Source organism: Lygodium microphyllum, chromosome 17 (genome assembly GCF_053477565.2).
Source record: "Lygodium microphyllum isolate KBCC chromosome 17, Lygodium_microphyllum_v1.1.10, whole genome shotgun sequence".
In the NCBI taxonomy this organism is placed as follows: domain Eukaryota; kingdom Viridiplantae; phylum Streptophyta; class Polypodiopsida; order Schizaeales; family Lygodiaceae; genus Lygodium; species Lygodium microphyllum.
Genome location: NC_141151.1, coordinates 17,091,136 through 17,105,519, shown reverse-complemented (window position 1 = coordinate 17,105,519; position 14,384 = coordinate 17,091,136). Strand labels below are relative to the sequence as shown.

General features: G+C 39.7%; 1 protein-coding gene across 1 annotated transcript in view; it reads left to right on the top strand.

Moving 5' to 3' along the window:
* The first annotated feature begins 761 nt into the window (after positions 1-761).
* Positions 762-14,384, top strand: part of LOC148021626 (exocyst complex component SEC5C-like) — a 161,492-nt gene continuing 147,869 nt past the window's right edge. The window contains exons 1-2 of the mRNA XM_087697090.1: positions 762-986; positions 1,117-1,508. Coding sequence (XP_087553216.1) covers positions 1,125-1,508 — 384 coding nt within the window. The 5' untranslated portion in view covers positions 762-986; positions 1,117-1,124. The remainder of the gene's footprint in view (positions 987-1,116; positions 1,509-14,384) is intronic.

Genomic DNA, 14,384 nt, shown 5'->3' with positions numbered 1-14,384 from the left:
TACATTTGCTAGCCTATTTTCATTTGTTGCATGGGTGCATGCCACATGATGTAAGGAGATAGACATGGTTGGCAACCTATCAAAGGCAATTAATGCCTTTAATGAATGTTAAGAACCCATACATAGCATTCATGAATCACTCATCACTTTTGTGATTATTGCTTCATCTCACCCCCACAACAATCTTGACACTTAGGCTGATATCTATTCTCTTTCTCCATTCTTCTATGCCCATTGCATAGACTAGTTTCCTTTTGCTTTTAAAGATGCCTAGTTCTATAGTAAAGAAACATCACTAATTAGGGTGGGGATGTTGTGCTTGATCTCATCCCCACATCAATCTTGACACTTAGGTTGACATCTATTCTCTTTCTCCTTCTTCTATGCCCATTGCCTAGACTAGTCTCCTTCTGCTTTTAATGATGCCTAGTCCTATAGTAAAGAAACGTCACTAATGCACACAACAAACATTATTGGTAGAAGATGCACAAAACTTTAATACAAAATTTTAGAGAGATTTTTACATCAAATTACGTGTATTTTTTGTTTTCATAACTAAATATTTTAAAAAGTTAAATGTTTAAAACATTTATCTTTAAATTTTAAAATTTTTGGGAATTTTTGCAATTCATTTTATTTCACATTGACATTGAGTTAGTGGATGCACGGGAATGGCTCCCCTCTTGTCCGGACGAGTGCGAAACTGCTCCTAGTTTTAACAATTGCCCAAACAAATGGGTCATGACTACATTATGATTGCTTATGGCCCATTCATGCTCGAGAGTGTCGTCCGTCGGCATCATCGCAGTAACAACAATGATGGCACTATATATTGTCTGGTCCTCTGTAGAACGATTCTTCTCCTGAGCAGAAGAAGAAGGAGAAGAAGAAGAGGAGGAGGAGGAGGAAGAAGAAGCAGAAGGAGCAGCAGCAGAAGAGCACGATTGGCAGATCGGTAGATCTCTTGCCTTAAGCACATCGTGCAGGTAAGAAGGCAGCTGATGAATGCGACATCCATTCTAGTAATTGCGAGTGTAGAAGAAGAAGAAGAAGATGATGATGATGTTAAGGATGATAATTTGATGATGATCATATTCGATTGATTGCTATACGCAGCTGCAGCCATGTCAATCTCAAGCATGGACGAGTTCGAAGATCAGGAGGATGAAGAAGAGCTCCTGCAAAGAGCACTGGAGGAGCAGGCACAGCGCGAATTGAACTATTCCAGACCTCCCGACCACCCTCCGCCAGTAGTTTCGGCAGCCGCTTTGGGCCCCCCCTCACGCCAACCTCCATCTGTGCCACCTCGCAGGGCGCCTCCCCGGCCTCAGCCCATGGAAGAGGAAGAAGAATCGGATGTGGAGCTTCTCAGCTTGTCTTCAGAAGATGAAGATTCTCAGCCAAGAAGAAAACCCTCTGAAGTGAAGCGAGGGACTACTGATGATGATGACCTTGATTGGGATGACGATGACGAGCCTGACAGCTGGAAGCGTGTTGATGAAAGCGAGGCAAGGAATTCTAGCATTCTTGGAAATGTCTGATGAAATCGAGGCAGAGAGGAATTATAACTATGTTTTCAATTGTCTAATAAGTTGTTCGCCATACAAGAGTTCTGTAAGCAAGAATAGTGAATGCTAAGTTGATAATGCATTGTGATTTCCTGCAATCGTACGTGGACACGGGAACATGCTTGCTTCTAGTAAACACAGTGCTAGCTGCCATTGCTGCCTAAGTGTCCTGGCTCTCATTTTAGAATCGTAGAAATCGATTGGTGTACTGATTTTATTAGTTCGTTTGATGTAGTGATGTTATTAGCTCACTACACTGATTTTAGTCAGGCTGGTATACTGAACTTTTATTTTGGTAATGCTGAATCTTATCCCTTTCTGAACCATTGTCGATATGGGTTATGAAAGAAATTAGATTTCAGATTTTCAGAACTTGTGTGCTTGTGATTGCTGATTGGGAACCATGTCTAAACAAAGTAATCCCCTCATCTCAAAATATATGACAACATCTAATTGTTCCAATGGTTCTCATGATAGGTGCAAGTAGGATCCTGCTAGAGGCTAGTCAAAACCTGGTAAATCCCTTTGTGTGTTGATTGCTCATAAAATAGGGGCATTCTCACAAAATTTGGCTTTGGTGTTCTAAATAACAGCTCTTTGTCTGTCAAAAATCTGATAAGACCCCTGCAAACTGCTGTCTGCTACACAGCTTGTTGAAAAAAGTGTACTTCTTACTATTCAATAGTGGCCATAACAAGGGTGCTGCTGGCATGATTAAGTATATAAACTACTGCAGAAAAGCTCTCCTTTTTTTAAAACTTGGGTGCAAAGCTGTTTAAAAAGGGCACTACATTAGCATACCCAAGAGTTCAGTATGGTGATTGGCTAGCTTTGCTGAGCAGAAAATTAGGAAACAATGAGACAACTTCTGGTGTTGCCAGTGTTAAAAATACAGACGTTCCATCATAATGCATGTGACAATTGATTTTGGGCTCTTGGATCTGTATGCTGCTGTCTGATTCCTTACATATAAGCGATCTCATACCTTATTAACCAGCTTTGAAACTTCACATAGGAGTGCTTCCCTTCTATAGACCTATTGCATGTGAAATGAAAGCCAATAATACAATTGAAGCTTTTTGGGGCTGTTATGTAGGAGCAAAATTAGGCCTTGATGCACTACCATTTAATGTTCATGCATGCTGTGATTTGGGTTGCTGAACACCCTCGTGTAGGATAGGAAAGGTGCTATAAGAGGAGAGAGAGACATGCTTCACCCGCTTATTGCTTTTAAATGTACATCAAATATTGACACAACAGGATCTCCAATTAAAGATAGTGATGTGGCATGGTTCTAGACGACAAGGGTAATTAGTTGGTGAGATGCTAGCTCAAGGCTGACCACCCCGCCCAAGGGCAGATGAAGAATGCCAAGGCTCTTTGCCAAGGTGTGTGAATGACTGCATCGTGACCCCCTCTTAAGCCCCTTCTGAATCCTAAGGAAAGAAATCATCCTTTGGAGGAGGTAAGAAATTCAAAAACTCATGAATCGTGGCCCTCAAAGGGTTTGATGAAGAAAGAGTGACTGCTGTGAGTGTTGAAGAAGGTATCTGAGCTTGCAAGGAATAGAGGGCTGGTAGCTCCCATAGGTCCAGCCCAATTTAGCCCTATGAACTTGAAAGTGTTCAAACTTTCATTAATATTGATCCAAAATATTGAAGGTTTTAGTTCTCTAACCTCCACGACACCATAAGTCATTTCCAAGGGCATATGTAATGTCTTTGGCCAAGATTTGAAACTAGGCACCCAATGGCACCTGTCCATTACGATAACTTTTACCAATGTTCCCCATTGCCCCAATGAAATAAGTAAAAAATGCATAACCCCATGCTAGTATTTCTTTAATCTTTCTCCTAGAAATTGTGGATCACAATTGAGAGAGGTTGAAGCTCCAAGAAAAGCCTACTAGGCCGAGAATTGGAAATTCGTCCAGGTTCCATCCTAAACCCTAATTTCTACAAAAATTTAGGGTTTATAGCAGAACTCTCTTTGTTGTCTATCAAATTTGATTGAGATTTACTCCAAATGGCTAAGATAATCTGAGATCTTCTGAGAATGACTAAAGGAGGTGAGAGAATGCTAGAGAGAAAATTCAGAGGTTTCTCATGGAGAAACCCTCCAATCTACTTGTTGCTTGTTTCAACTAGGAAGAAAAGCAGTCACCTGTAGCCTGGGAGCACTAGAATTGCTTTTGCCAGCTAGTTGATGATGTCGCCAGCCCTTGACAGGCCTTCTCTTGATGTGGTCTCTGCCTGTTGATGGCTCTAGATGGCTGTCACCTGCTGTATTCTATTGTTCATTGCTTAGAAAATGGACCAGTAGCCTTCTCTCTCTCCTTTAGTTGAAAACTGATTTGAATAGCTGAAACCAAGCCCCAAAAACGTTTTCTCAATTTGTATAGGTATTTTTGCCAAGTGGCAACCTTCTAAACCCAAATTTCAGCATTATCTAGCCATTAAATTAATTTTCAGAATTAAATAAATTCAAAGATTAATTTCGGTTTTTTTGACCTTGCCCAAAAGTAAATGTGCTGATCCATAATTAAATTGGTTAGGCCATTTGCAACTTGAAGTGGTCCCCAAACTTTGTGGACCCTTAGATTAGTATTAATTAATTAATCAATGCTACTCCCTAGTGTCACCACTCATACTTATTGGCCAAACAACAGTCCTAGGGTCAAAACTGACACCAACTGACCACCAAAGCCTAGTTGGCATAGCTTATCACAACTTTTGGCTTTGACACCCTCTGCATCCTTGGGGTCCTTTGCCTGTTACCATGGAATAGCTGCCATGTGCATCTCATGTGCTAATCAACCTTGTACATTTGATTAGTAACTTAATCATATGCTATCAACAAGATTAAAGCATCTTGAAATTTCATGTCCTTATGATACACCTCCCCTTTGAAACCCCTACAATTGTCCTTGATTGCACTGCTTTGTGCCAAAGGAAAAGCATACTATGCTAGAATTTCCATAAGGCATCACAGTCACAACATTGGTCAGTGTTGTCTAACCATGCCACATGTCCCAAAGTTGCTGAAAATTTCTAGTCAGCATAAACATCAGTTAAAACTAAAAGACATTTCAGATCTATTGCTAGAAACCCATTGGATGTATCCATAACTCATGTTTCTCAATTGTTATGACTTATCAGCCATAGAAAAGCATTAACTCAGCATAAACCACAGCTGAAATTGTCAATGGCATTTATTAACATGTTGCTGTCCATGGACCAGCTATAAAGCATTGAAAATTGAGCATAACAAAAATTGATTCCAAAAGTGACCATGAATTGTCCTCAAAACTAATCAAAATTTTGTCTCAAAATTTAGGTAAAAACTCATACCAAACTAATTATAAATTGAAACTCATACTCATCTGCATACATCTCATAGTGACTAGTACATTGAGTAGTGATCTCATGATAGATGTATTGTGAACACAGTACCTTGGATGCATGTTGAATATGCAACATCATTGATCTTTTCAAATACTTAGAAGGGCCCATAGTATCTCATACTTAACTTCAGATACAACTTCTCTCTTCCTTTCATATTTTTCAGCCTTGCCTTTTCAAAATGCAGCAATATAGAATCGCCCTTTGTAAGTTGCAAAGCACGTCTATGGGGATCAATTGCCCTCTTTTACTTTTCTGATGATATCTCAAGTTCATACTTTATCTGTGCATATGCTACATCCAAGCTTTCCACATAGCGATTAGCTTCAAAGATCTTATCCTTCGTGTGCAAGATAGGTGGTACCTTCTTGCTACCCTTAACCACCTCAAATGGAGCTTCACCAATGGAACTATGCATTATACTGTTGTATGTAAACTTAACCAATGGCAAAAATTGCTCCCACTGTGTCTTGTGGTTTGAAACATAGTACTTCAAAAGATCCAACATTGTAGAATTTGCTTCCTTAGACTGACCATTTGTCTACGGATGGAAGAATGGTGAGAATTTCAGTGTGGTACCCATATTCTCAAACAACCCCTTCCAAAATGAACTGGCCATTTGAGGGTCTCATCATTGATGATTAGCTTTGGCATACCATGATACTTAAATATATGCTACAAAAATAAATGTGCCATATGATTAGCCTTTATTTTCTTTCTCACCAAAATGAAATGGGCTTGTTTGTTAAACTTGCAAATGATAGTCCATATCCCATCATTCTTTGTAGGTTTTCTAGAAAGCTCAAAAATAAAATCCATCGAAATGCCCAACTAAGGTCTTGATAAACCACTCTACATCATTCCTCAAAGTTAGCCAATAAAAGAAATGCTCCATTGCCTTGATTGTGATATCAATATTTGTGTGTCCCGCATATGGAGGAGCATGACTTTTAGTGATAACTCTAGGCCTCAATTGCTTTGTGACACACTGTTGTTTATGCATAATAAAGAATCTATCTCTAAGCACAAAGTGCTCATGCCTTTGGCCACTGCAAAGCTGATCATATACATTGGCAAAATTTGAATCAACAACATATTGTTTCTTCATGGCATCCAACTCAGTGTGATAAACCATGTTGATGATTGGAATTTGTGGCTTATGTGACAGTGCATCAGCCACAATATTCTTTTTACCATCTTTGTGTACAATCTGAAAACAAAAATAGAGAGAAAATTTGCCCATCTCATATGTTTCTTTGACAACTTTGTTTGCGTTAGAAAGTACCTCAAGGTTTGATGGTTTGTTTGTACTAGAAAACCAGTACCCAATAAATAATGTTTCCATGTAGATAGTGCATGAATCACAACCAAGAGCTCTTTCTCATAAACATGCAAATTTTTCTATGTACTATGGAGAATTCGGCTCTCTTAAGCCATAACTCGGCCATCCTGCATGAGAATAGTCCCAATGCTGTTACCACATGCATCATACTGAACCACAAATGACTTTCCTAGATCGGGCAACACAAGCACAGGATCTGAAGTCATCTTTTCCTTTAGCTTTTCAAATGCTAAAATTTTCATTGCTGTCCATCTAAATGGCACATTCTTCTTCTACAAAGCATCCAATGGAGATGCCATTTCAGCAAACCTACGCACATATTTCCTGCAGTAAGAACATAAACCCAAGAAGCCGCAGATCTCATACACATTTTTCAAAGTTGGTATAATCATATTGCTTTAACTTTTACAGGGTCCATACAAATACCATCAGCTGATACAATCCAAAAAGTGAATTTCATGCAAAAAGAATTCACTTTTCTTGCCATATATAACCAGCCTATGCTTACGTAGTTCATTGAATACAATGTCCAAATGCTTTCTATGCTCTCCCTCATTCTTTGAATAGACAATCATGTCATTAAAGAAAGTATCCACAAATGCCGTATGTGGCCTGAAGATACGATCCATCATTCGATTGAAAGTGATAGGATCATTCGTAAGTCTAGAAGGCATGACAAGAAACTCATACAACCCAAAAGATGTCTTGAAAGCTATCTTAGGCACATCCTTCGGTCTAATGTGTATTTGATGATATCCACTTTTCAAAACTACATGACTAAATATGACTACCTCTTGTAATGTATCCATGATATCATCGATTCGAGAGATTGAAAACCGATTCTTTATCGCGATCTTGTTCAGAGTATGATAATCAATGCACATACACCATGAACCATCCTTTTCTACACCAAAAGCATTTGGAGAACAAAAAGGAGATGAGTTGGGTTGAATTAGCCATTTTTCTAACAGCTCATTCACCTAACTCACAATCTCCTCCTATCGGGTTGCATTGAGTTTGTAGGGTGGCTTATTAGGTGGGTTGATTCTAGGGATAATATCTATGCCATCATCTTCAGGCCTTTCATGCGGTAGTTGCCCTGGAAGTGGCTAAGAGAAGCAATCAACATACATTTTTAAAAATAACATACAATCCTTCTCTAATATATTCCCAATATTCTCACTATCATCTTTATCCTTAGTAAAAACCAAGTACACTAAAATATGATTTTTTATTACTTTACAAATAGTAGTTGTAGATACAATAATAATAAATTTCCCTTTTAACTATCAATCAAGTGTGAGTGCCTTTTCCTTATCATGAATAGTAATCTCTTTTGCATGTGAATGTATCACTAGATGCATATGGTGATGCCGTGGCATACCAAGCAACACATCACAACCCTCAAGTGGAGCAATGAAGAACTCTTCGCTATCCACATATTCTTGTATATGCAACAGAAGCTTTCCAATGAGTAGTGTGATAGGCTCTTCATGGCCTTTACATGTCATTCCAACTTCCCTCATCAATCCCATCTCATCCTCTTGGATGCCTAGATGAGCTGCTATGTCTATAGAGATAAAGTTGGCTCATGCACCATTATCAAAGAATATTAATGCATGTTGATCCCTAATTTTTCCCCATGCTTTGCATAACTCAATAGCATTACCATTGGATTGATCACTAATAACATTGGACACCAATCCCACTAACGTTTTGGGCTTCTTTCCCTTAGGGTCTCTTTGATTTTCTGATTTTCCAGGTTGTTGTCTATTGGGATAGTCCCTTGTAATGTGACCCTCTTGTTCACAAATAAAGTATTTATTAGCAGCCATAATTTTGTACATTGTGCCAATGTCTTCAAGCCCTTTCTTTGTTGTTTCAGCCTCTTTTTAGGCTGATTTTCAGATCTGCCTCTTTTCTTGGCCTTAAAACAACTTTTTATTTGGCTTCTCTCCACTCTTTAGGAAGTCCAAATCCTTCCCATGCAGCAAAGCATTTGTTGTAGCAGCAATCTCTATGAGTTGAGACATGCTAGACATGGTGGATTTTATGCAAAAATCCCTAATTCCTTTAGGCAGCCCACAAACATATTTTTCCACTCTCCTGAAAGGGTATGGGGTGATAAGAAGTGCCAAGCAGCAAGGCATTCCAAAACTTCTTATTGTGTTGCTCAAATTTTTGCATTCCTTAGCATGCAGCTTGTTTCAAGCTATCATGATGTCCACCTCAAAAGTTACTTGTCAACCAATTTGATGCAAACATTTGCTTGAATTGTACCCATGTTGACGGTGCTCTACCTTGTATCAAAAGCATGGACCACTACTACAATGCATTCCCCTTCAAGAAAGTGGTTGCTTTTCGAATCTTAGAGGATTTAGTGAAGTTTCTCCCTGAATAGGTTACATTAAATTGCTGAATGAAAGTCAAAGCTTTTAGCCTATCTTGTGCACCATTGAAGGACCCAGACCTCATTGCTTTTCCACCCTCATCATAGTCTTTTGTTGTTTCTTTGGGACCTAGGTGTCATGTTGTCATACATTGGCTGCTGCAAAAATGGTGCATTTGCTGAATTTACATAAAAACCAACACTAAAACGAGCATTGGCATGACCAACACTCATTCCTTGAGTCCCATAAACATTTGGGAGTGCATATGCATTACCAAACATGCTACTTTGTGCCCCATACATCAAGTCAATGCTGCCATACATAGGGTTTTGCACATTTTCAGCCATACCCGAATATATTGGGCCTTGCATACCATGCATTTGTTGTTGCATACCATAGAGATTTGTGCCATATATTCCCATTGTGGATCCCCCTCGGACCCACTCACGCGCAACGCGCCACAGACCATCTCACCATGTCATCTCAACACAGCACGACGCATCGTAACACGGTCCCCCTCAACACGGCACAGCACCTCGGCATAGCATGACTTCGCCACCCAACATGGTTTCTCAACTCAGCATGGGACCTCAACACGACATGTCACCACGGCACAACATGGCACCACGACACAACACGGTTTCTCAACTCAACACGTCGCCTGACGCGACACGGCACATCGCCAGCGCGACTCAACAGTCCATCATTCCATCTCCCCCCCACGGGCAAGGAGCTTTTTTTCCAAGGCACTTGAATTTTTCTGGTGCTTAGGCAAGGGCTCATGCATGAAACCCTTCACTTCGGGCTAACACTCCACTCACCTCTCACCCCATGAAAAAGACTACCCATACCCCCTCTCACTCACTGAATGCACTCACCATCCCCGCTCACCTATTCCTGGTGGGAGTCTCAAGCCACTTAACCATGCCCAAGGGACACGCACTACGGCCCCACGCCGCGACGCGCCCAAGGAGAGCCAAGCCTCGAGTAGAAGGTATCCCCACTATACCTACCCCCCCACAAAAAACTCGAAGCCCACTTCATATGTGGTCCTTGTCCAAACATAGCATGACAAATCATGCTTTCATGAAAATATCCTAGCTGCCCCATCCTAGCATGCATACACGGTTATTCAAAATCCATTGGATTGGAACTTCCATGTTGGCCTCACATTTGCATTCATTGTCTTGTAGGTATCAATTGTTTTACTTCATTAACCTCTTTGAGAGCTTCAAGTGAAGGCTTTGCATTACCTTCAATCCACCTTGCTGTCCCGAAGGTGTAGAAGATGACTTTTTCTTCTTGTACTTCTTGTCCTTCTTCGGAGCATTCAAAAATTGGGTGAATTGAGGATCCTTTGCCAATTCAATAAAGAGAATTATTGCTCTTCTTATCCAATTCTTGAGCAAGTCATCAAATTCCTCTTCACTTTGTTGGTTATTAGCCTCATTATGCCTTGAAGGCGCACGGTCTTGCCCAATAGCAACATTTTCAGCTTGTTATCTATGGTTTGAGCCTTGTCCAAGATCATATATTGTATTTCCTTTTTTCCCATGTGAATGTCCATATGGAGAGGCATCATCACTGCTTGATTCCATCTCACTGTATGAAGACATCTTGTTGTAATTTCTCAACTCACTACAAAAATCAGCACTAGCACAAAGCTTTGGCTTGCAATCGGGTGCCTCGGGCCCACCAAATCAAGGGATTGAGTGGTGTCTCGGTGATGGAACCATAAAACCAGCCTTCCTTATTGGATAGGGTGGTAATTTTTGATCAAGCACTTAATTACAACAATTAGTAAATAAACATAAGCTGAAAATGTACAATTTACCCTAAAATTCTTGGACAATAGACATCCTATTGGTCCCAAAATTGGTGCCCCTTTCGGTATTTATTTAACTTTACTGACTAATGTATTGGATACAAGCTTGCAATTACACACAAAATGGGCTAATTACCCCTTGGATTTCACCCAAGACTTGCTTTAATTGGACCACAACTAGCTAAATGTTGCACCAAATTCACAATGGATGGATTGGCATTTGAATTTCCTTGATAATTCCACAAATTTCAAGTATTGAATTCAATGTATGATGCCTTCTGTTGATGGCACGGTTCTCAAGGTGGTTGTGAAACCCTAAACTTTGCACTAATTTTTTGCAAAATTTAGGGTTTACAGTAGAATTCCCTTTGTTGTCCCCGCCAAATTTGGCTGAGATCTACTTCAAATGGCTGAGATAAGTTGAGATCTTTGAGAATTGATTGAAGGAGGTGAGAGAATGCCACAGATGGAGAACTTAGAGATTTCTTGCAGAGAAACCCTCCTCCAATCTACTTGTTGCTTGTTTCAACCAGCAAGAAAAGCAGTTGCTTGTGGCTTGGAAGGATTGGAATTGTTGTTCCGAGCCAATTCTTGCTGTGGCTTGTGCCTGTTGATCACTCTAGATGGTTGTCACCTACTATATTTTGCTGTTTTTTCCTCAGAAAATGAACCAACAACCTTCTCTCTCTCCTCCTCCAATTGAAAACTGATTTGAATGGTTGAGACCAAGTCTTAAAAAAGTTTTATGAGTTTGCATGGGCATTTTTGCCGAGTGGTAGCCTTCTAAATCCAATTTTTAGCATTATTCAGCTATTAAATTAATATTCAAAGTTAAATAATTCTAAAAATTAATTTCAGCTCTTTTGACCTTGCCCAAAATTAAATGTATCAATCTATAATTAAATTGTCTAGGCCACTTGTAACCTTTAGTGGTTCCCAACTTCTGTTGACCCTCTTTTGACCTCGCCCAAAATTAAATGTATCCATCTATAATTAAATTGGCTAGGCCATTTACAACCGAAGTGGTCCCCAACCTCTCTTAACCCTTAGTTTGGCATTAATTAATTAATTAATGCTAGTGCCTAGTGTCACCATTAACACTTATTGGCCAAACAATTGTCTTAGGGTCAAAACTGACACCAATTGACCACCAAAACCTAGTTGGCATAACTTATCACAACTTTTGCCTTTGACAACCCTTGCATCCCTGGGATCCTTGGCTTGTTACTATGAAATAATTGATATGTGCATCACATGTGCTAAACAACCTTGCATATTTGACTAGTAACTTAATCAATTGTTATCAACAAGATTAAAGCATCTCAAAATTTCACATCCTCGTGATAGACATTAAATGGTGTAATTCTTTAACCCTTATGACACCACAAGTCATTCTCAAGGGCATATTCAATGTCTTTGACCAAGATTTGTCCATAGGCATCCCATTGGCACCTCTCCACAACAACTTTTGCCAATGTCTCCCACTGCTCAAGCAAGGAGTATGTGTGTAACTATGACTCACATTTCAAGGTACCCTCACACATGCACAATACACGTGCACAACGTGATTGTCCCAATGAAATAAGTTAAAAAATTATGACCCTATGAGAGACCTATCCCTTGAATTCTGCAATAGTCCTTGATTGCCTTGTAGTGAATCAAAGGTATCACTTATCACTAGAAATGCATGTGACATCACAATCAATCAAAATTTGCAGCTATTTCTTAAATAGACTGATGCCCATTGTGAAACTAGCCTTTCTTGTCAGAGAGGGTGATAAATAACTTGATTATGCACTATTTACAGTAATTAACAAATTCAAAAAAACTAAAATGCACACTTTACCATATAATCTTGGACATTGGACACCTTGTTGGCCCCAAAACTTGCGTCTCTTTTGATATTTATTTAACTTAATTGAAAAAGAAGTTGACGTACAATGGGATTCTCCCAATCCCTTTCGGTATTTCAATATCCCTTGCTGTCCAAAATGACCAGCAAGTCTTAAATCTGATTTGCCCCTTGATTCGGGCAATTAATTTTAGCCTTCGCCTGATTTGACGGAGATGGAAAATGCCCCAAGTTCAATGATTTGTTGGTTTCTCCACTTGAATAGGCTAAAAACAACTTCGGCCCTGTTGAATCCAAATCCTGGAGCTTCCAATTTTTGGTGCGCTTCTCGAGGTTGTTGTTAAACCCTAATTTTTGCTGATTAGGGTTTATAGGAGAGAATCTGAAATTCCTCAGCCTCTGGTGATCTCAATGCTGTTATCTTCGGAAAAAGGCTATAGAAAGGCTGGGAGATGAGAGAGAATACTAAGGAGAGAGAAAATTCAGACTTTCTTCACGAAGAACTAAAGAAAATCTGTCATTTACTGCTGCTGCCTTGTCTCAATAGCTTGTAGATGCAAAGAACTGAAGAAAATCAGTCATTTACTGTTGCTGCCCTATCTCAACAGGCTATAGATGTTGTCACTTGCTGTTGATTGGTCTTCTCTTGCCCCTAGCTGCCTCAGAGTGTCCTCCAATGGCTGCAAATCAGATCAGCAGCATCTCCTCCCTCTCTCTTGTAGGCTGCATATACTAAAAATGCCTCTCTCTAGCCTCTAAAGACGTTTTTCAGTCTTGCATGTTCATTTTTGATAAGTAACAGCCTTCCCAAATGGTTTTTCAAGCATTATCCATAATTAAATATTAATGTTTAGGCTTTAAATACTGATAATTAATCTAATAATTATTTCGGCGCCCTAAAAAATAATTTGACTAGCCAATAATTAAATTGGCTAGACAACTTCCATTCCCGAGTATCTTTGCGCCATCTTTGACCATCTCATTGGCGTTAGGTACCATTAAACGCCACTTCTCTAGTGTCACCAATTGACACTTATGGCCAAATGAATGACCTAGGCCATTGGCACCAGATACCACCAAGTACCTGTGCGGCATAACTTATAACAACTTTTGCCTTTGACATCCTGTGATTTCCTCGGGTCCTGGGCTTGTAAATTTACTCTAATCCCAGTTACACCTGACATGTGTAACATTTGCTTAACCATGTGATTAAAAATTAATCCACATGTTAAGTGAGGTTTCAAAAATACATGTCCTCATGACACATTGCATGCTGAAATTCATGTGGAATTCACCTCTTTTGATTGTCCATGTGTTTGTGGATGGAAAGAAGATGGGAATTTTAGCACAGTACAAGTATTTTCAAACAAGTCCTTCCAAAACAAGTTTGTCTTTCATAGATCCTTGTCATTGAAAATGGATTTTGGTATGCCATTATACTTAAATATTTTGCTGCATAAACACATTTGCTATATGATCAGCCTTAATTATATACGACACCTCCCATTCATTCTTTACTTGTGCTCAACACACTTTCTCACTTCTTCTGAGACTTTGGTCTTTCCTCTCTCCTTCCATCTTCTTCTTTAGGCGCCCTGTTACGTTCAGCATTAGATTTGCATTTGGAGCCCATCCTACTGGCGTCACCCTAGCGACAACTCATCTGTGTTGGTGTTAGCATCCCTAGCTTGGCGACAACTTTCTTCACCTATGGACACTTCTCCTTCACTTAGTGTTTGCGTCGTCACCGTGGCGTCAACTTTCTAGGCTCCACACATTTGCATTTTGATCTTGGCCACTCCCCTTAATTAGGCATCGCACTTCTAGCTAGCACTTCCATTTTCAGAGATTGCCTACATTTTCGTTTTCAGTTTGTGGCTCTTTCTTCACCTCTGATGTCACTCTAGAGCAGTTGGTGTTAGTCATTGGGCTTGCATTTGTAGACTGAAAGGCTTCTCATCCACTGACGACAATCTCCCTGCTCTAGGCATCACTGAGTTATCATC